The following is a 23,476-nucleotide window of genomic DNA, read 5'->3' as shown; positions in this document are numbered from 1 at the left end:
GTAACACTGTGCTGATCATTTGTGCTTGGCTTGCTTCTCCTACATGTAGGCTAGGTAGAGTGTGCACGATCAGAAGTGCTTTGCCGCGTGGAGGAGGAGTGTTACCTACACGCAGCCTGCAGCCAGATGCAGTTGAAGGCCACAGTACCAGAAGCAATCTGGCTGTGGCACCACACAAGTTCATCCTTGAATAATCTAGCAAGTCCTTGGGATAAAGCCAGGTTAATTGGCCCGAGTTGCTCTTCGGTGTGGTGCAGCCAGTCCCCAAAAACCGAGCATTTGGTATCTGATCTATTTTATTTGAAGCTAGTTTGATTTTCTCCGTGTGAGGCCTCTTTCCACTCTTTTACTGGAAATTAATATCTTTCTGTTATCTGCCAGCAAAAAGATTATTAGACTGAATGTACAGCCTTTTGACTCTGAAGACTTAAATTTATCTTTACATTTATTTTGTACACAGATATTTGATATTTGTTATCAAATAGCTCTGTTTTCCCACCCTTTTCCCAGAACAGAACCAAATAACTGGTCTTAATTTAGACTGTGTTCCTGCAGCCTTTTAAGGCAACAAATCACAAATCAGTTAGTATTTTTAGAAGAGTAACTGCAACCCATTTGAACTTGCTACTGCTTTGAAGCCACTTGTTAAAAAATAAAAAAAAAAAAAAAATCAACCAAAAAAAGCCTTGTGACCTCCCCTTCTTTGTGTCTAGCTGTCCCTCTGTTCAGCACATCCATGGGGACTTGTGTGGAGCGAACGGTCTGAAGCCTTTTGTGCAGGACCGCTATTTCAAACTTCACCTAAATTGGAAATTTCTGCCCTTGTGTGCTGACTGATTAACTGTCCCAAAGAGCAATCGCTTAAGCCATAATATTTGTCTAAAATTTTTTCCTTTTATGTTTGAACATCTGAAAAGCTGATAGCATGCTCTCATTGGGTTTGGGATAAAACTATCCTGAAACTATAGGATTATTTAAGCAGATAACAGTCAAGATGAGGTAAGCTTTGTTGTTAGCAGGCATTGAAATGTGTGAAAAAAGTAATTTTTTTTCAAGGTGCTATTTGTGGATGCAGTAAAGAGTGAATACACTGTAAATTAAAATGATAAATATTTCACAAGCCTTTTTCTACAGCATTCACAGTAACTGACAGTGAGAGTATTGCTAGAAAAATACACAACTTCTGGGGAAAAAGGGTTTAAGCAGGTTGCTAATATGGTATGATTTCTTAACTTTTATTTCACCAATGTTTAGCTTCTTTAATGCACTTCTATCTCCATTCTTTCATCTCAATAGCAACTTTGTCAAACTAAAATCTGTCTCTGAAAGAAAGCATTTGTCTAGAGCATAGGCAATAATCTTTAGACTCATTTGATAGCCATTCTCAAAGAGCAAGATCTTATTTAGTTTTAGAGCCCTCTCATTTAACTTTTATATTCAATGAAGTGAGCCATTTTACTATTTAATGTGTCATAACAAACTCATGTAATATATATGGCTGTTCAATATACAGATAAAAAATAGTAATTCAGCATTAATTTGGAAGTATTGGATGAGATTTTACAATAAAAATAATTTTAGCAATATAGTTCTACTTACTTCTATTGTTTGAATTTATTTTTTTTTAACTCAGTCATTATTAATCAATACACTCAAGTCAGGTTCATAAATTAACCTTTTCTTTTTTTTTTTTTTTTTCTTTTTCCAAGTTTCTGTTGCTGTGGGAGAGTGACACAGTAACTTCAGTTAAATGCTGGAAATCAGATGATCTTTCTTGCTAGAGATGCAAGTTTGTGAGTGCCCTGTGGCTCACTGCTTTTTTTTGCCCATTTAGACCCAGTTTCAAATCCCATTGAAAAAAATGAATTATTTTAACTGACTGTAGTCGTCTTTAAATCCAACTTTGAACAGTAGGTTTTTCCAGACAGAAACCTCCTTGTAGTAAGCTGTGACCTTTTGATAGCTGCTCAGCCAAGCTCATAGAGCCTACAGGGATCAAGGTCCTCTTAGGAGAACTTTTTATTACTATTTCTGCAGCAGTTTGCTAAGAGGAACCTCTCATTGATCAGTCAAATCTGCTGTCATTTAAAATTTTCTGATGCTTCTTACCCTATTTAATAACCAATTTAGTATATTGTTTTCTGCTCCATTTTCATTTAAATATACTGTGTGGATGAGGAGAAGAAATGCCCTTCTAAAATCCTTCAAGCCAACCATCTAAGAGGATTACTGGGCCAGGGAAACCATAGACCGTGTAACCTTAGTGGATGTTGGACTGTCTTTATGGCTTCATCTGGGACTGAGATTCATTTCCTTTCCATCAGATTCCAAGTTCCTACTTAAATAGGAGCTTCCCAGACCGGATGATTGTACCGATCATAAATTTACACTGCAAAATCGGTCTGAGGCAAAACTGTAGGAATCCTTCTTCGTTAGATTTAATAAGAATCTGGGATAAACCTACAAGTACACAGTTCCTCATATCACCTGGTAGAGAAGATAAGAGAAAAACAGCTTCTGTGTCATTCAAGTTCAGCTCCTCTGTTGCTAGTCACATCTTCTACATTTACTGATTCGGAGACAATTTAGAAGTTACCATAGAAACCATTGCATTTTTTTTCTTTGTTTTCAGTAAAACATAGAGGAAATCAGTGGAAAGGTTTGCTAGAGACACGTCTAAGTGTTTAGGAAAAGAATGGTTCTTTTAGATGTTGCAGAGTTGCTTTGGGGTCTTTAGCGAATTATGCTGAGAGATCACAACTAACATGTTAGAAGGCAGAAGTTGTTTTCACAGGGAATTTCAGAGTTTAGTTTGATTCTGAAGCTGAATAAAAATCTAGTATTTCAAGAACTTCTGAATGGAAAACTCCTCTGAAATATTTTGATGAAAATAAAATGCTTATTTTTTATTTCTTTATTTATTGACTTTTATGCAATGGAATTATGAATGAAATTTTTGTAGAAAAGAATTCTAATTCATGCTTTGGTTTCTCAGGCCCCCATAGATTTCCTGTAATTTTAGACTGACTGACTAGAAGGATGAACTTAACAAAAGAAGAAAGATCTCGTTAGCTGAATCTAAATGAAAAATTAATGTAGTTGTTAGGATTATGACTAAACAAAAAATCAAAATGTGAAAGTAGGACATCTAAAAATATCATTTTATTTTCCAAGATGAAATTCTGCTCAAATCATTTTGATTTTTTAAAACACATGTCAATTTGACCAAATCAGTCTGATGAGGTCTCATTAAAATGTAATGTGTTTAACCACTTAGCAGACTGACTCTTTTTAACTCTTACTGAACTGGGACTGAACCTGGATTTCAGCACGTGAAGCTGTTACTCAAGTGATCAGCAATTTGGGTTAGCAGGGTTTTGGAACTGCAAATACGTGCTGCAAATACTCTTTCTCATGCCTGCCATTATGCAGCAATCACTTAAATATAAAAGTGAAATGGATCATATGTTCCCTGAATGCTCACATGCATTTGATTATAAAGCCTTAACAAAAGGCTAAATGTCTAATTATATGTGTAGTAATCCTAATTCACTGCTTTCACACTGAGGCACAGACATATAATGTTAAATTCGAATATTATAAGGTGGCTCACACTAACAATTTTAGATACTATTGTAATTAGTATTAATCACTTTGTTGATAAATACACTGTACTTTTTTGATTTTGCTTTATAGGTCAGCAAGTTGGAAAGAGAGAAAAACCAGGAAGTTAAGCAGATCAAAGAACACGAACAGCATAAAAGTACAGTAGTGGTAACAGAGCTTAAAGTCAAACTTCATGAAGAAAAAATGAAGGAGCTCCAGGCTGTTCGGGAAGCACTTCTGAGACAGCATGAAGCTGAACTGCTTAGAGTAATAAAAATTAAAGATAATGAAATCCAGAGACTACAGTCCCTTCTGAATGCGGTACGAGATGGGGCTCCCGACAAAGTTAAAACAGTGCTTCTCACAGAGGCGAAAGAGGAGGCCAAGAAAGGATTTGAAGTTGAGAAAATAAAAATGCAGCAAGAAATTTCAGAGCTTAAAGGGGCTAAGAAGCAAGTGGAAGAAGCGTTAACTATGGTAATCCAAGCTGACAAAATTAAAGCTGCGGAGATAAGGAGTGTGTATCACCTGCATCAAGAGGAAATCAGCAGAATTAAGAGAGAGTGTGAAAGAGAAATTCGTAGACTGGTATGTGTTGTTGTCTGTATCTGTGTTTTTCCTAATGCTTATCCTACTGCAGGAGTTAAACCTCCAAAGGTGGACTCAGATGAATGCGTGAGGATAGATGTCCAGACTTTAGGAGCTTGCTTCAAATTAGTTTCCCTTTTACTGGTAGTAAAGTTAAAAATGTCTTTTTTTCTTTTTTTGAGCTGGCAGAGTGTTTTATATGGCTCCCCTCTCCCTACCTCCCCCTGTCAGCACTTGCTGAGATTGTTCATCTTTTTCAAATACTAGGAACAAACCTTGTTTTACTGGGTGAGTTAGGGGAATGCTGCAAAACAGTTGTGCTTTCTGGCCCTGAGATGTGCTTTCATGTTCTGCAGGATATATTTTAATAAGCTGCTTCATACTAGCAGAATCTGTGAGTCTCATGAAGACCTGCATGGGAACAACACACTGAAATTCTAATACCAGCTAAATTCACACTTGTTCTCAAATTTGGGCAGAGATATAACTATCTATAGGGGCTACAGAATGGACAGTCAGCAAATTAAAGGAAAAAATATTTGTGAAAAATTCTCTTCATGAATACACACTGCAGATCCAAGTAGATTTCTTAAATCCACAGGTTCTGTTAAATATTATAAACTTTTCTCCCTTCACAGTATTTGTGAAAGTCGAAATATTAACCCTAAATCTGATCATATGCAAACAAGCTATTTAAGAGGGTTAAGTTTGGGTTGTTAGGGTATGTATCTTTCCTCCAGCATGTGCAACCTCCTTAACATTCCTAAAATTGGCATAGGCAAAAGAGCTAAAACCAGCCCAACCTCAGTAAAAACCCAAGTAATGCTAACTTCCGATGTGTAGCAGATATGGCTGCAAAAGTCAAATGACTATGACTTTAGCTGTTACCACTGCAAAATGCATAACGCAGGTGACATGATAGGAACATTTTCTATAGATGTTCCTTTTCTTTGGAAATAAAGAATCTTCAAATTTGTTTGCAAAATAAAGCACAGTTAATAATATAGTTTTAATAAAAGGGAAAAGTGTAAATCTATTTAGGAATATTGTCATCACACAGTAGGAGCAGCAGGAGAACTTAGTTGTCATTTTGTGTTCTGTAAGGTATAAATAACTTCTGAGGCTTTGCTACACATACGTGATGCTCCTACTGTCAGGACGTATAAACACAAACATTCCCTTGTAAGTGAATATTACATTATCCATAACCGTTTGACCTACACATTCAGACTGCAGAGCCAGATTAACTTCTATGAGCCAGCTTAACATCCACGAGCCGTGAATTTCAGATTACTCCAACATGAGAAAGACACTTATTGTGCATACTTGCCAAGGTGCTCCACAGTGGTGAGCCTTTGGTGTTCACTAAAGGCAATAAGAAGGCCGGAAGAGCTCACGTCATTTAGCGCCTCTAAAGTGCATCATTCTTCTTTCAAAGCATACATATTTGTTATTTGTATTTGTTTGTATCGTTACGATAGTGCTTGGGTTTGCTAATGACAAATGAGTGCATTATTGTCCCCAGCTCGACGGAGACATAACACCATAGACCTGAGGCTGCTGTGGCTCCGTGTCCCAGGCTCAGCCAGCGGTAAGGCTGAGCGTGTATTCTCCGCAGCCGTACACACACGCACGCAGCGTATCTATATGTATACACATGTGCACACACACACACACACACAACTCGTGGCTGGCCACACAAATGGAAAACAGTGCCTTACCAGCACACACATCAACATGCAGTACTCACAACCCCTTCCCCTCTGTTTTCTCTCCATTTGTTCCTCCTTGACCTTACAACTAGGTACTCATGGCTGGCTTCTCTTCTATGTTCTTCAGAAGGACAGATGAAAATGATCCTGATGGTCATGTTTTTAAAAGTCAATATACAATTAAATTGGAATTTCTTTAAAATTTACATTTGAAGTGCAGCTACCTTGTTGCAGATGTGAGTGTTCGTACTAATAGTGCTAAACATCATTGTACAGTTTAAGAACCTGTTCTTTCAAGCCTCAGGTTATTAAGCTTTTATCCTCTCATAGATTATTTTATTTTTATGAAGAGGATATTAAAATAACTTATAACCAACTGATCTATCAATACTGCTCAAATATGCTGCAGTGTAAGTACTTTTCTTATATTACTAGAGGCATTAATTTAATACATCAGAATGAGGGGATGGCTAATATACATCCTAAATAAACTTACTGCCTTACATGAAAAGTCCATGTGAATGGCCTCTAATGTAGGAGATATAAAACAAATATCTTCACAGTTGTAAGGAATAGAGTGGTTTATTGTTATGTTTCCTGAATTGCCTTTGAAAATCAAACTTTTTTTTATTTCTGGTTGCAAGAATCAGATTATCTGACTGTATTAATTAAATAACATGATGCCATCATTTTACTAGGTCCAGAGTGCTTCCTAATTAAATAACATGATACCATCATTTTACTAGGTCCAGAGTGCTTCCTGAGTTGCTTTAAGCACTCTCAGTTCCATTGACTTAACTGTTTTCAGTGGGTGTTTGTTGGCTGCTGGCACCTTGTAGGGAAGGGCCCTGAGGTTTTGAGGGGAAAGGCTGAGGCCACAGCGTAAGATAAAAGCTAAATTCTCTATGCAATTCTCCAAACACTTAACTATTACTGAAAATCAGTGCTTTTGCCCCTTTTTGAGATATGGGTCATACATAAGGTATGTTCACTGGCTCTCATCAGAGGAATGTGAAACAGCTCCAGTCTGAGCTGTTGCATCCCAGATGGATGTTGCCTCTGTCAGACTTTGGCTACGTGGACCCCCCAGCTCAGATCAATGTCAGTTTGAAGATCTCTTGATTGTCTTCTGTCTGGTAGGGTGGAAAAATCAGAAGGTTGCACAAGGACTGATTTTACCTTCCAGTGCTGCTGTTTGTCCTACAGGTTACTCTAAGTGCAATTGGTGAGTTTGTCTGATGTCAGTACAGTGGTTTTTTGAGCTAGTTCTGTACAAATGGAGAGCCATAACCCCATGTATGTATATGTATATATTCTGTGGTGCATTACCTCTAGTCCACATTTGGGGATTACATGTTTATGTAAAGTCCATGGCAGACATCCAGTTCTGAATTGTTAATGGAATTGCATCAGGATTTTAAAAGCTCTGTGATTCACGTACAATGCATTGTGTAGTCATTTTAGCAACCTTCCAGCAAATTATTATTATTTTGCCTTTTGAAAAATACTGCTTTTTTTTAGTCAGAATGGAGAAAGATAAGTTGTACTCTAACACGGGTCATGTTTAGTTTCGCAATGATATTAAGCTATTTAAGATAAAATAATCTTTGGAAGTTATTTATTTCTGATAGGCAAAGTTAATTTTTAATTCAATTTTTTAATTTTTGTATTCACTTCTTCACATAGTCAGGTAGAATTTTTTTAAAAAAGTAATTTTATGTTGTTCCATTATCTTTCTTTCAAACTGAAACTATTTTTTTGCTTTATTGGACAGGCAGAAATAAAGTTATTGGTGTCTCATATTAGATCTTCAAAAAAGTGTTAGATGATCTTTAAAGTAAAAGATATGATAGAGAGATGTAGCAATATGGGAAAAGGAGATCTATAGCCGTGCGAATTTACCTCAAGTGAATAGGAGTTTGTTTTGGTCATGACTAATAGAGCAATTGCAGCATCTGCTTAACTTCAGGCCAAGTGGTCTTCCCAGCTTTTGCCAGATTTTGCCAAGTGGGATGCAGGATGTATATGTTCAGACTTTCAAAGTAACCAACTTTTCCATTTTGTTGACTTACTACAACAAAGTTAGATTGTTGATCCAGCATTACTGGATGAACTTAGTCCTTGTCCCATTTCTAAGGAAAATCCCTGCATCTTTGCCCTCTTGCAGATGAGAGGAGAGCCCTGCTCTCGTATAGACACACTGCCACCAATCAAACCAGCTGTGCCTGGATGAGTGGTGTAGTCCATCTCCAGCAGTGAAACTAAATCCAAAATGTGTCTGTGGTCAAAAAGAGACTTTCAAATGTGACCACTTTATTTATATTCTCCTGCCAAGGCATTTTTACAATGGGCCGTATGCACACAGCAAATATTGTGTCAATACTTACAGTAAAAGTATAATAATTGCAGGTGGTGATTATGTACCATAGGCACTCAGACTGTAACAGCTAACAAGGTGTAATCTCTTTATTTACTATAGTCAATATTGAAAGGAGAAGAATTCTAGCTATTTTTCCTAGTTTTTATATACCAAGTGACAGAAATAGCTATTCCATGTTGATACCAATGGCTTTAGACTAATCCCATTCAGTAGAGCCAAGCGTCCTCCAGTTCTGGGAAAACTGCAGGAAAGCAAGAATGAATTCTGCAAAAGCCTATATTCAAATTATTCTGCAGAATGGACTTAACAGGCATTTCATATCACAACGAGTCAAAAAGTTGTATTTTATGTCTTGTGCTTGGGCACGTCTAAGTAGATCCCATACTAATACCCTGTGCCATCTATCAGCAGGAAAGACACCAGTTTTGGAATACAATTTGTAAGATATTTTGCTGTCCTATTTGGAATAGTTTTTTTTTTATATATATATATAGTAGCATATGACAAATTATTTTTTACTGGCTTATAGAGATATGAGATATGAGTCAGACCTAAAATGTGTCTTCTCTTCACTATAAGGTATTTTATTTAGGGAGCCTTTCCTGGCCACCTACTGAAATAATCAAAGAAAATGGATTCATAGCACATTATGTCCAGAAGATGTCATGACCAACTCCCAAACCCAAGCTGCAGAGCATCTTCTGCAGTTTCTTCCCCAGGCTGACGTACTACGCTCTGTAACTTTGGTCCACTTTTATTTGCTACCTTTTCAGGGAAGAATCATGCCTATATTGCAATCCAGAGTTATGACTGGAGTTCATACCAACCCTAACTTGTAGTTACCATTAGTGTTAGAGACCTGGTGGATGTTTACAGTGGGTGTATTAATGCAAACATAACATTCACCGGGTTAAATGCTGAGCTCAGACTGAATCCCACACTGTTCTGAAACAATACTCAGTATTTAAGTGAATCTGGGTATGTGAACATGAATTGTAATTCTGGGTGGTGATGTATATACACACAAAGAAGGTATCTGTGCCAATGTGATTAGGTACAACTAAATATTTCTAATGTTCAGCCACAAACTGTACTGGATGTTTTTTCATCAACTCATCATGCTGCAAGTAATAGTTTTTTTATGGTGACTCCTGTGGCTGGACTGGCACAGTTAGGCTTTTGGAACCAAATTCAGTAGCTTTAGGAATGGATTGTATTATCTGTAAATTTAACCACCAAATAATTTTTGTTTTATGACCGAGATCAAATCCAACTTTAGGAACGAGGATACCTCAGTATTAAAGGTCAAAAAATGGAATTACAATTCTTGGGAAAATACTGATTATGAGGAAACAAGGAGAAATTATCTGGTGGAGGGCAAAAATGTACAGAGGACAGTTATTATTATTATTGGCTACTTGTAATTGGCTATTTACTTGTAATATCTGATATGAACAATAGTAAGATACAGATTTCACATCTATAATTAGAAACCTTCACTCAGAGTCTTGTCTTTTCTACTAGACACAGCATAATTTAAAGTTATTTTAATCATCATGACATAGTGTTTGATCTCTGTTCACACTTGTAGGTTGTGTTGCTGTTCACGTGTTAGACTCTTCCCTGCAAATTTTCCTTTATGGCTGCTGTCAGTCCTTTTGAAAAATGTTGTAAGGATGTTTCCTACATTTAATGAAAGGAAAGCACTGAGAGGGAATAGTCACAATAGCCTGTTAAATCCGGAGTGAAAATTGTAGTTTCTTAATTTAAGATGTCTTGTCTTTTCTGTTTGCACGTATGGTTTGCACTGTTTGTGTCTGTAAAGTCTGAATTTGATGCTCTCCAGAGAAGTACAGCTAACCAAGTTAAGCTATCTCTGGCTCAGAAGCTTAAGAAATATTAATGTAAAAGATGAAAGTCACATTGCAAATTATAACAGCAGGTATGTTAACAACCTCCTTTTTAAAGAATTTCTAATTTTAATAAACTCTTTTTAAATTTGTGCATTTAAAAACAGCTTAAAATACTACACAAATGTATTTAGTTACAGTCTTATGGTTTCCCACTAATAACATGTCCTATGTTAATTATTCTATGCATGTCAAGGGATAAACAGACTTTTAGTCATGAAAATGGTTTAATGGAGTAATTGGCCTAGAGTTTTGCATAATGTGGGCTAAAATTCAATGGTGTGATGGAAGAACATTTACATTTTACAGAAATGTAGACTGGTCAGAAATGAGAAGTGCCAGACAGCAGGGCAACTGGGACCTCCCTTTCTCCTGTTTCTTTTGCAAGGGAACAAATCAAAAATCAGAAAGATTGCTGAAATCAGATTTATTAGAGATTGGAAATTATTTTCAGTTTAAGATAAACTTTAGTTGACAGTGACTACTGAAAGGTTTAACAAACTAGTCTAATACCTAAAGTAAGACCACGCGGGATTCCAGATGGCTTCCTTATAGTAATCCATTAGCACAGACAAAGAAAATATAAATCTTTTCAATATCCTTCTGAAACTGTATGGCTGCATTTCTTGCTGTTAGGCAGTGGTAAATCATTGAAGATGTGGGAGTTAAAGCACAGTATCAGATGAAATGTGTAGGAGGCTGGCTTTTTAAATGTCCTTTTTAGTGGTGACTGACTTAGTTTTTATCTTTTCCTTTTTTATTCCCTTACACCCCAGTGAAAAAATTACCATATTCAGAATTATAAAGGTATCTTGAAAGTCATCCTGTGGTGAAATCTAAACAAATTATTCAAGATGTCTTGACATCTTGGTATGAATAATTCTTCCTTGCAAATATGGATTTTTTTCATCATTTGTAGTTTGAACTTCATTTACACAAATGCATTTCTTATTCCAACTAACACAAAGCTACTGTGGGATGGTTTTGTACATTAAAAAATATACAATATTGTCCCTACATTTTATAGAGTCAATAAACCTACTGGTTTTGCATTGCTCCTTTTTTGTCTTGCATTCTTAAGAACATTTTTCTGCAAATGGGAAAGAACAGTAGAAGGAACATATGGAGGACCCTTTGCAATCCAAAGCAAGAAGTCTGCTCTCTTCTGTGACAGTGTGTTATTGTTGTGTTGCAGCGCACAATACCACAATACCCAATACCTTGGGTTTCAGGCTTCTGTATTTCTGGAATTGCTTGGAAAGCCAAACATAGCTTCTTGGCACTTCTGTAATGTGAAGCCACCCAGTTAGGTAGCTTAGCCAGTGGAGAGGAGTGGGAGGAAGGGATCTCCCTGGCATCACATTGGTGTAATTTAACTGTGGAACCAGCCACGGAAAAAGCAGGCTGGTTTCATGGGAGAGAGAGAGAAAATGTCTGTGTGTAAGAGCTGAGGTCCTATGTGAGATGGAGAGGACGTAGAGAATATTCAGCAGGGCTAAGGAACGGAGGCAGGGAAACGCACTGCTGTGTTTTCAGTGGGTCTGCGGCAGACGAAATAAAGGCAGGTTGTTTTCTGACTCAGTGCAAAAGTTGTTGCGTTTGTTGGCTTGAATCAATGTGCACTTCCGTAGCAAGGGAGTGTCAGCAAGACCAGACTCTGTGAGCAGGTCTGCCAGAGCTCCTGGGGGTTAGCGTCTGGGGGCACTGGATAGGTGGGCAGGGAGATCTCCTTTCCATGAAAGGGCAGTAAGGAAGCTATAATCATTCCAGCGGGAAGGCACCTTGGGAGGTTGCTGGTCCTTCTGTGTGCTCAAACCATGGCCAGCACCTAATTTAGATGGGGTCGCTCAGGGCTTTGTCTAGCCGTGTCTTGGAAACTTCCAAGGACAGAAATCCTACATCTTTGGACCCTTGTCCCAACACTTGACTGTCTTCATGGGGAAACATTTTTCTTTATATCTAGACTGAATCCTCTCTATTTCCAATATACAGTCTAAGATCTGTACGAGTAATAGCAAGGGAAGTCCACTCAGATGGAAAGAAGTGAGAAAGCATACAGGTCCAAGGTGAAGAGACCCACACATGAAAGTCAGTGGAGCCTCCCTCAGGCAGAGCTCTAATAGCCTTGTAGGACACGTGGGAAATGCTTCATCCTGAAATCTCAGGAGCACAAAACATAATAAAGTGTTGGTTTTGTAGGAAAGCAGTAAAAGTGAAGTATGAATATCCAAATCAGGAGAATGGCTTTTCAAATTGGTTTTACTTCTGTAATTTTTGCTTTCTTGCTTACATCAGTGCTTCATCCAGTAATAAGTCAGTAAGGACACAACTGAAGGGAAAAAGCAAGGCCTAGATTGGGGCTGGCTCCGAGAGGAACAAGAGGGCTGAACTCTCCTGCTTCCCCAGGGTGGGCTCTCAGCTCCTCTATTAATGGGATGGTCCCCTCGTGTCTCTCCCTTCCTGGGACCCCACAGGCTGGACACTGTTGTTTGGGGGCGACATGTAGCCCAGGCTGTCACTGTGAGATGGAGCTGGAGATCTGTCGCAGATCTGTGTTTTCGTGCATGGTACATCAGCCGCTGCAGCTCTGTCCGCTGAGCACTTGTGTGATGACGAGGCAGTAAAGGGGAGGTTGCTGTTTGTGCTGCCCCATTAGTACATTCTTGTTTTTCATATTTTTATTGCATGTGTATCCTACAGAGAAGGACTTACCAAATAATTACACAGAAGGAGAGGTGTTAATACTTTGTATTTTTTTTTTTCTGTACAGAAGTAGGAAGAATTTTTCTCAGGAAAAAAAATGAAATCTGAGCCGGCTCCTCTATGATATCGGCTGTGTTTCCATCATGTGTAATGAAGGGGATCAATGTCAGTTTTGATGCTGTAGCATTGCATGACAGCCTGACTTAGATGTATAGGAATATTAGCAGGAGTAAAAACACATTGAATTAGTCACATTAACTAGTTAGTTAATGCGTACCTATGTATGTTAGCTAGTTGGCATCGTTAGCTATGTATATTAACTGGTTAATTGCTAACTATACTTAAATGCTTATAGCACCACACAATTTGTTTGTTAAAGATAAATCATACTGGTTTATGTAAAGGTGCCTTATCAGACCACTAGTTTGAGTTCTTTGCCAACCAAATACTCTGCAAGAGTGACTCAAACTAGTCGGCTGTTCCTGTTCAATGGCACGTACGACTGACACAATTCAAAGAGCCGGTTGCATTGGTTTGTTTGGGACAGCAAGGGGAAACGTTAGGAAAAAGCAGAAGGAAGCCGAAAGTAAGAGCTGCTGCACTCGGGGGCGTCCCCTGAGTGCCGTCCGCCGTCAGCCGCGTGCACGGGTCCCGTCCCTCGGGGGGAAGGATGCACGCGCGCGAGCTCGAGGAGAGAGGCCCGTCCCCTTCCTGCGGCTCTCGGTGCAGCGCGGAGTGACTGAGCCCCCCTGGCAGGGCGAGGGCTGAGCCAGCTGCCAGCTCTGCCACCGGGCCGTGGGGAGATGCCTGTGTCCTCTAACAGGCTCCAGCTGGAAAGGATTTTCTCATTTGCAGATAAAGCCTGTGTCTAGCAAAGGCTTTGGTTTTTTTTTTTTCCACCGTACATGAGCTTCAAAGGCAGATTTCTGCAGCCTATAGCCATGCTATTATGGGATCCGTAGTGCTGCAAAGGCCCCTTGAGTGTTACAAGGAGAAATTTCTCAACTGTAGAAACTTAGATGTTGATTTTACAGTCACAGAAATAATATATTTAAAAGAACTATAGTGCTTAAAAACAACCCAGTATGAGACCACGCTCGGAATTTCTCCTGGTAACATAAGGAGGGAATAAGAAATGTGAATTTTGTTTGCGTAATTGCTATTAGCTGTGCTCACTGGCTGTTTTTTAATTAGCACTTCCACATTAAAATGCATTCCAGGCAGAGGCAGCCTGCTAAAAACAAAGCGGGAATATCCACACCGTCCGGCCAGGCACTCGCCTCCCGATGGCTGGATGCTCTGCTCACGTGTGTTCACCGACACGGTGTCCCAAGGGCTCCTGTTACCCAAAGCAATCCGATCCCAACCCAGGGAAGGTGGAGCCACGCTCCTGGAGCGGCTCCGTGTTTCCCCGCGGAACGGTGACGCCGGGGGGCACGGTTGCCTCCCGGGCACGTGTGGGCACACTGAGACGCCTCGCAGTGAGCGGGAAGTCGTTCCTTTTTCTAGCGTCTCCCTAACATTGCTACCGCCGTGAAGCAATATCTGCTCCAAATAGCCTTATTTTTGCGAAATATCTTCGTTTGATTCACTCTATAACTCTTTTTTTGTATTTTCTCCAGTTTCTTTGTTTCTCTTAAGATGTTGCCTCTGTTGTGTTGTGTCTTTGTTTTTGTGTAAATAAGGTTGAACTACCCAATATCCTGTTTATTTTAAACAAATAATCATTCGTTCACATGTGTTACTCTTTCATTTATACATCCATTTAGATTTCTACCTCGGGTATTTAGTAGAAAGACATCAAGAGGGTTCAAATTAGTGGACTCCTGCCTCAAGCTAAATTGTGGGAAGCACCTTCGATAAAATGCCATCCAAAATGGGTTTGATTTGCTCCATTTCGTTACGAGAATAAAATTTTTGCCTAATCTTGAATAAAGAAAGGGTGGTTTCCATCCATGTATTCTTCTGCGCTGCCTCGTGGCAAAGATAGGGGCCAAGCAGGATATTGCTCCACGGTGGAAGCGATTGCAGTTCGGTTAACGCCGGAGAAGCCCTCGCGTGGCTGGAGCAGAGCCGCCGCGGCACAGCCTCCCGCACGCGGGCTGTCGCGCAGCGCTGAGCAGGAGCCTCCCCGCAGGGAACACCCAACGGAAGTGATTTCTTGACTCCCTGCCTGGGTCAGAATAAACTGCAACCACTTGGGTTTTGCCTAGAAAAGGGAGAGAAAGCGTAAAAGCCAGTTCTTACTGCCGGTTGTCACAAAGCAAAATGTGCTTATTTCAAGCAGCTGCGTTTGAAAACCTGCTTGCTTGAATTGAATGTGTAAAGTTTCAGAAATATTGCCAAAGATCTTATGTATACAGTGCGTAGGCATGGTGCCTGGAACTGGACCAGCAGGCGTTTTAGGCGATGCATGTGATTTTTTACTTTCCAGAGAACCATCTCTAAGCTGCTCCCACAGCTGGAGCGCAGCCCGTGCCCTGGCGCGGCCAGAACGCTCTAGGTAAATGGAAAGGAGAGAACTGGAGAGAGCTGGCAGTTTTTTAGCTGTGTGTTTAAAAATGCTTCTTTTGCAAAAGCAAAACCTCTCCTAGAAAGGGGATAATTAAAGAAATTACCCAAGTGTAAGACATTTGGAAAAAAATCAAAGATTTCACATCTCTTCTGTATTTTGAAAATTTAAAAGATGTTAAAATTTTAACTTTTTGCTTTTAAATATATTTTCAAATTTTAAAAAGGTGACGTCCAAGCAAAATGTTGCACAATAACTAAAAGTTTGACTAAACCAATCCAAACCAGTATATGAATATTCATTTCTTATTTTTAAAATTTTGTTGTTCATTCAGATTAAAATAGAAGATATTCTGAAATGTTACGGAAAATATTGGTTATTTCCTGATCTTTTTAATGAAACACTTCTGCTGTAAAGGGGGATTTTATTCCTGATGGCATTTAAAATTGGTTGAACACTTCAACGTAGGAGGAGTAATATTCACGAGTTAGTTAAGCAATTTGGTTCAAATATTTTTTGCTATTTTATTTTATTTCATTTTCAAAAGAATGGTGTTGGTATTCAATGTTAAAGGGTGTCAGATCTGTGAAACTGGTTGTGATATGGTTGTTCTGTTGTCAAGCTGCTGCTACAAGGATTGTAACATGCACGCGTGTGTGATTTTATTTTGTTCTCCTTATAGATGGAGGAGATTAAATTTAAAGACAGAGCAGTCTACGTGCTGGAAAGAGAGTTAGGGGCTCAAGCTGGGCATGCTCAGAGACTTCAGCTCCAAAAGGAGGCTTTAGATGAACAACTTTCCCAGATCAAAGAGTCTGACCGGCATCTGAGCAGCCCCAAGCGGGAACTTCCTTATGCAAGTGGTGCAGGAGACGCTTCAGATCATTCGGGAAGCCCCGTAAGCACTTTCACGTGGTTTCACCTAAACAAACAAACAAACAGAATGGCAAAATGACCCAAAAGTCACAAAACGACAAAATCTTGATGAGCGCACCTTTGAGCAACAGCTTTCCCATAGCCGTACGGGGAGAACTGAGAGGCACTGATTTCTTGCTCCGGTTCCTTAGCCGAACGTTTAAGATTTAAAATCAGACCTCTTTATGGGAGAGCTCTTGCTTTTTTGTTGTTTTGTTTTTTGGTTTCTTTTGTTTGTTTTTGGTAGCAGGGTGAAATTCTCTTTTCTCTTTGTTTTTTTTAATGTATCATAGTTCTTTGGCCTGCCTTGATTTGATAGTTTGACACAAACTTTGCCAACAAATGATGCAAATGCTTTTCTATCCAAGTAATGTATGTGTGCTGGTTTTCAGAGCTACTAACAGTATATTTTGTAAGTAGATGTACAAGAACAGTTAACAAAAGGGAATCGGCAAAGGTAGAGTAATCAATGCATGAACACTTTTGAAGTCCTGCATTCCTCCTAGCACATCTCTCTTAGCTAATATTTTTATGCTGTGAAGTTCTCTTGCTTTCAGTGAACCAGCAAGTGAATGAAATACCTGTTAACCTAATCTCTGCTATTTCTTTTGTACAATGCAATACCCAGAACATGAATTTTAGTCACCCTCTCACAGTAGCTTTTTAATGTAACTATGCCACATTTCTGCTTTTGCCTTAATTTGCTAATATTAAAAATATTTCAGTTAATCAACCTCATATGTCTGAGACATATGCAAATTTTCTTCATTGCTGATTCTCATCAAGATTTCTTTTGCAAAAGTCTTAATTTTCTCAGTAGAAGTGTAAGTTGTATATATAAGCAAAACAATCTATTTTATTCTTCGTTCAAAGCCTCTCCTGCACCTGTTGAATGAGGAATCCTAGACCTTCTGAAAGCTCCACTAGACTTGGACTATGGATATTTGCCTGTTCTGATTTGTACTTAACTGCTATTAAATATCAGAATAAGTACTAGAAAAGGATAAAGTCTGTCACATTTACAAATACATATAATTTCTCTCTGATTCTGAAGAATATGAACATGCCTAACATGCCTATCTATATTTCTATTCATTTATAATTTAATTTAAACATTTTCACTCGGATAGATTGAAGTGCTACCTTATTTGCTTTGTGAGTGACCCTTTAGAATTCAATAAGGGCCACAATTTTAAGGAAGAGGAGCTTATGCAATGGTATAATTGCATGGATTTTCCCCATTTGTGCTTTGGTATTTTGAATATCATTTTCTTATAACAAAGTCCTCAGAGTGGGTGACGTGTCTGAAACACTCAGTTCAACAGTGGCATACATTGGAAACATTGCCTTAATTTTGGATATTTTCTTTTGTGATTCCAAGTTTCACATTTTTGTATTTGCATATACATACTTCTGCATTTGCATACTTTGTTACATTCTCACTCTTAACTTTCTGTTGGTCTCATCTTGCAGCTCTCAGGGATCAGTTCCACTAAGGCATAGATTACATTCTTCTGTATAATACTTTTGAAGTATTTGGATTTAGGATGAGAAAAAGTTTGAATTTTGAAAAATGTCGATACTCTGTTTACGCTTATGAACAGTTATTTGCAGTTGATCTTTGTTTTAGGAACAGCAGTTGGATGAAAAAGATGCCCGGCGTTTCCAACTTAAAATTGCTGAGCTAAGCGCAATCATCAGGAAACTGGAAGATCGGAACGCGCTGCTGTCGGAAGAAAGGAATGAGCTTGTGAGTAGCAGCGGCTGGCGCGTGGTTTTCACTGCTTATGAAAGCTATTGGCAGCTATGTCTTGCCAATACCGATATTAAGATATTTTATCCTGTATTATCCGGAAATTATTGCAGGACGTTCACACAGTCCTGTGTGAAGTAAGTGGCATATCAGTTCACACAGATATAGGATTTAGGAGAATTCAGCAATTAGGTGATATCTATTCATAGTATTTTCCTAAGTGGCTACATCACTCAGGTAGCCAGAAGGACGTTATCAAATCTGTTTTTAGGAAAAAGTAAAGCGCTCCACTTGCAATGTATCAGAAAGACTGAAAATTAGGTTTTGTATATGGAGGATATGCCTGGCAGAAATAGACTGCATTCGTCCTTTCGTACATGTGAAATGCAAAATGGTATGAGGATTGGGAAAAGGTGCTTTATAAACATTTGATATCTTGTGGCATCCATGCTGCTGGCCACAGCACACCCTTTGCAGAACTGAGCTAGGAAAGTAGATCAGCACATAGGACAACTCCAGCTAGACGAGATTTAAGGTGGATATTAGACTAGCGGTTCGGGGCTATGACTTGGCACTACTTGTAGCGTGCATATTAAATGAGAATTGCTAGGAATGTATGTATAGATATTTGGCTCCTCTTTATGTTCTGTTTTTGGTAATAAGCCATGTTAGACTATCTACCTTATATTTGCTTACAAAGCAATGAATTTTTAGATGAAATTGGCTGGAATTTATTTATAGTTTTGGGGGGGTTCTTTTTTTGTTTTTAGTAAATATATTCCCCAAGAGGTATGTTTTTCCCATAGATGACTGTGTATCTCATGACAGAGGAGCCATCTGCTTCCCAATGGACTCTACTAGGAATGTTTGACAAGTTCTAGTATTAGAAAAACTCTTCAAAGTTTCTTTGCTTCTTACTAATAATCTTCTATAAACATAGAGAAACTCAGTCATAGCGTCTAAACTTACCATTTGAGCCAGTAGCAGGAATGAGTCCGAGGCCTGAATTTGCACGCGGGAAGGCACAGAGGGGCTTCATCTCTGGTGCTCACAAGGCTGGAAAGTAAGGAAACAGCTGAGGCACAAACAGTGCCAATGGACACAAGACCTGTGTGTTGTGTTAAGAGAATGTACTGCTAGTGTGCTAGTTAAAGAAAACGGTTAATATACTTGATAAATAAGAGCAGCCCTGGAGGTGTTCATTCTTTCTTAATGTTTCAGTTAAAACGTCTTAGAGAAGCTGAAAGTCAGTATAAGCCCCTCTTGGACAAAAATAAACGTCTCAGTAGGAAGAATGAAGATTTGTCACATGCCGTACGTCGACTGGAAAATAAATTAAAATTTGTAACGCAAGAAAACATAGCAATGGTAAGTCTCTAGGCTGTCACTGTACGTTCCAGGGAGAAAATGTGGTTTAGTATTTGCAGAGTTGTTGAAGTCAGACATTTGACAAAAATATTGTTACAAACTTGCAAAGCGCTTCCACTTTACTGGAGTTTGCTGCACTCTCCTGCAGTGCCCACGGAATGGTTTGTGGTGGGATCACACTCGCTGCTCCGTCCCATTCACAGCTACAGGGTGAACACGAGCTACCTCACTTTGGCATTTGTATGACATTTGCCACCTGTGTTTGTATGACATTTTATTACCAAAGACATGTGACATTTAACACCTTGTAATGATTGGGAAAAATACACTTGTGACTCACTTCCCTTGTTCAAAATTGAGTACTGGGAGTGGGTAATAGCTGCTGGCTATGTGCTTGTGAAACTACACGACCATGGGAGAATGCAGATCATTTGCTAAGTGCTGCACTCCCTGCCTCTGAAAGCGATCCAGAAGGAAGTGATGTTGAGCCCTGCTCTGTGCATTCCTCCTCCAGCAACATAAAGCCATAAGGCTTTTGGCAGAGCAAAGGAGAAGGTGTTGCTGGAAGCTGATGCTATCATCTGCCTTTGGCAGGCTGGCAGACGGCGTGTGACAGCTCTGCATGCTGGCACGTCTTGCTGCTGATGGCTGCAGTCGGAGGAGCAAGAACGCTTCCCTTCTTTGTAACCTGGATTTATCGCTTAGTAAAGGAGAGAGCCAGATCATAGCTAGTACAGCAACTCGATTAGATAACTCACCGGTTGTGAAAGGGAAGGATTATGTACAACATATCCTTTGCCAACAACTTGTAATTGTTTCCTTTTTTTTGCCACGTGGGTTTCTTTTAGAGGCAAAGAGCTGGAACAATAAGGAGACCAAGCTCTTTAAATGACCTTGACCACAGCCAAGAAGAAAGAGAAGTTGAATCCCTGAGACTGCAAGTTATCGAACAGCAAAATGTCATTGATGAACTCTTCAAGGTAAGATGGAGAGTTCCTTTCCAACTTCTCTTACCTCATACCTTTCTTATGAGAAGTTGACTACGGTCATAGCAAAAGAAGAGGAAACCTAAGCGTGGGTGTACTTGAGGAAAACTGGCGTAGTTTGCGGTAGTAGAAAGATGCCAAGACTTTAAAGAGAAAAAAGTGCTTATTATTTTCCTCCTTCTCATTATTAGTGAAGTGAGGCCTGGATATTGTTAGAAATCTCACAAATATCCAAAGTCACCTTCAAGGGCATCAGCTGAATTTAGGGTTCTTGAGCCACAAAGTACAACTTCACAGAGCTGCATCCTATGGGTAGACATGGAGTTGTGCTGGTCCGTGGGCTGCTAGCTAATGTCAGCAGACCCTCACACCCATCTGCATGTGTAGCTATGTCCATGCCGCAGCAAAGCTACAAAACCCTGGGGGTATTACTGGCAGCTCCCATACCAAACTCCCTCCCCTCCAAAATACGCCTTGTCTTTCACACTGTTCCCAGTTCTAGGAAGATTTTGGTGGGAACAGGAAAACTGCCCATCCTTGGCATGTGTTACCTCCATGATGATCACATCAAAGGTGCTGCCCAGATTACAGCAAGGTTAAGCTTTTCCCGTTCTGGGAATATGAGGACACTTCCACCAAGAATTACACTGAGGAATTTTTACAAGGATGGGAAGTACGTAGTCCATAAAGTGAGTGTTCTCTTGGTTTAATCTTGGCATGGAAAGATCACAAGCTCCATAAGAGAAGGGGATTACTACGCTAAGTAAGTGGCATACGTTTCCACATGTATTCTTGTCCCATTAAAGCTTTGTAATGCCACACCGCAGGATGCTAACCACATGCTCTGGAGCGTTCTTGTCTACTCTTTGTGGGCACATTCTCAGCCTTTGGAAAGAGTAAATGCAATGATTCGTGTGGGTGTTTTTGATTACAGCTAAAAAGGAAAGAATGAAATCCATATACTGGAATAATAATGTTTCTTAAGATTTCTTCAAGAAAATACTTTTTTATATGGATTTACACTTACTGACATTATTTTATTCCATTTTTTTATTAGACCCTGGAAACTGCTGGCTATGTGAAGAGTGTCATAGTAAGTAAAGTATGAAGTTAACTTCCTATTCATTTTTGTACACTTTAAATTGCTGTTCATGAAAACCATGTAAAATATAATGATACTTATTATTACTTTCTTTATATTCAGAGAGCAGGTTAACCCAGTATTTTTGTCAGTGTAGATTTTATGAAAGGCTCCATCAGCAGGGGTTCTTCATCAGAGAAGAAGCTTTGATAGTGGAGGGGAAAGCCAGGATGTCTGTGGAGGCTACAGTCAGCGTGGCCAGGCGAGCGCTAGCGAGGAGCTCATGGTCTCTGCGGAAGGCGTGCTGCTCTTGAGGAACATGAGAACACTAGTTTGGGGTGCTGACTTCACTGGGCTGCCATAAGTGGCACATTAGTGATGCATCCCACAGTGCCTCGCTCACCCTTTAACAAGTGAATAAGCCAGGAGATCACAGGAATTTTTGTTTTAGAAATTCACCGTCTCTTTAATTGTAGAGTTTGCCTGTGCTGTCAATTCAGAATAAACCCAGCAGTCCAGCTGAGGTTTTTTTCAGTATTGTAAAAAAAACAACAAATAACTCTGTGAAGAGTGTCCTAATTTCCACTGCATAGAAGCATTTGCTGGGTGCAATGAATGTTCAGCCCCCTTTTCAGAGATATTGAGAATCTGTGGATCCTGTGAGAAGTCAGCCAAGAGTGGTCTTTTTTTAAAGTGCTGAGTTCAGACAGCTTCAAATTTTTGTACAGCTTGGCACAAGTGGTGTGTGTGCACGTTGCAGATGACAGTGATAGAAGCTGCATAGACAGTTGAAGCGAGAATTCAGTCTTTGCTTCTGAATCCTGCCAGAACAGGCCATCTATCAGAGAACAGCAGCATAGATTTAAATGAGGATGCTTGTTCACAGAGCAGCTGTAAAATGAGGCTTATGTTGTCAGTATGTGGTATTAATTATAATCAGTTGTGTTTTGCTGTTTTGATTTTCGTGTATATACCCAAGCAATTGCCACTAGTCTGTTGCAGACTTAGAAGCTGTTTGAGCACAAGCAGCATGGAACCAGAGATTATGGGGAGTGGCCAGCACTGATATTACTATATTTTTTTTTTCACAAATTTTATTACAAATGCTAACATAGATAATTTAAATAATAGATTCCTGAAAATAGCTAATGTGTCTGATTCTTTCAGGAACGTGATAAGCTGTTAAGATATAGGAAGCAAAGGAGAAAAATGACAAGAATTCCTAAGGTAAAGAAAAACACTCCTATTGTAATGTGCTGATGAACATGCTGTCTTCACTAGAGAGGGTGAGAGCCTCAAAACCAAGCGCAGGTGAAGTGTTAGCCTCGCTGGCTTCGAAACAGAAACCCTTGAGCACCGTCAGCTGGCACCCACAGTAGAGTATGCAAAATTAGAAATCGCTTTTGAAACTTTGGGCCATTAATCTTACATCTGGGTCAAGTTGTCTGAGGACATTCATAGACAGAATATTCTGATACTTTAAAGAAAAAAAAACTGGTACAGCTTAGTTTAGTGATGTGGTACAGGCGAATCACTGCCTCTCAAACATTTCCCCTCCGATTTGAGGCTTTGAATCAAGATTATCCATTAATGACATTTAATCCCCTTGCAATAGACAGGGAGCTGTTTACATTGGATGTTATTAGCATTCAAATGTTCTGCATCTACCCCAAACACTTTCAGCATCCCATGGGACCTCGATAGCACGATTGTTTAAGGCAAGACAGATTTTTTTTTTTAATTAACTCATCACTAAACTATCTTCTAATGGCACTGCTTGAAAAATATGTAGCTTGTAAATAATTCATTATGAAGTTCAGTGACATGTGGAAATTGTTGGTTACAGTCAGCAGCTGCAGAATATTTAGAGCTTGGGGAAAAAGAAAATGTTAGTTAATGAATAATTGCTATGGTAATGTTTATATTATCATTCTGCCAATGACATCAGGAGGTGTAAAGTCA

At 39.2% G+C, this 23,476-nt stretch overlaps 1 protein-coding gene across 18 annotated transcripts in view; it reads left to right on the top strand.

The window, feature by feature from the left end:
* Positions 1-23,476, top strand: part of JAKMIP3 (Janus kinase and microtubule interacting protein 3) — a 47,843-nt gene that overhangs the window by 4,945 nt on the left and 19,422 nt on the right. For 5 of the 18 annotated variants that reach the window (XM_062579631.1, XM_062579635.1, XM_062579630.1 and 2 more), the window contains exons 2-7: positions 3,697-4,194; positions 17,957-18,076; positions 19,301-19,447; positions 20,296-20,427; positions 21,491-21,526; positions 22,682-22,741. In XM_062579631.1, coding sequence (XP_062435615.1) covers positions 3,697-4,194; positions 17,957-18,076; positions 19,301-19,447; positions 20,296-20,427; positions 21,491-21,526; positions 22,682-22,741 — 993 coding nt within the window. Of the gene's footprint in view, positions 1-3,696; positions 4,195-16,093; positions 16,310-17,956; positions 18,077-19,300; positions 19,448-19,918; positions 19,930-20,295; positions 20,428-21,490; positions 21,527-22,681; positions 22,742-23,476 lie in introns of all 18 variants that reach the window. The other 13 variants (XM_062579625.1, XM_062579626.1, XM_062579622.1 and 10 more) reach the window with 7 other exon arrangements.

This window comes from Rhea pennata, chromosome 7, assembly GCF_028389875.1.
Source record: "Rhea pennata isolate bPtePen1 chromosome 7, bPtePen1.pri, whole genome shotgun sequence".
Taxonomy (NCBI): Eukaryota; Metazoa; Chordata; class Aves; order Rheiformes; family Rheidae; genus Rhea; species Rhea pennata.
This window is presented reverse-complemented; position numbering and strand designations above follow the sequence as displayed.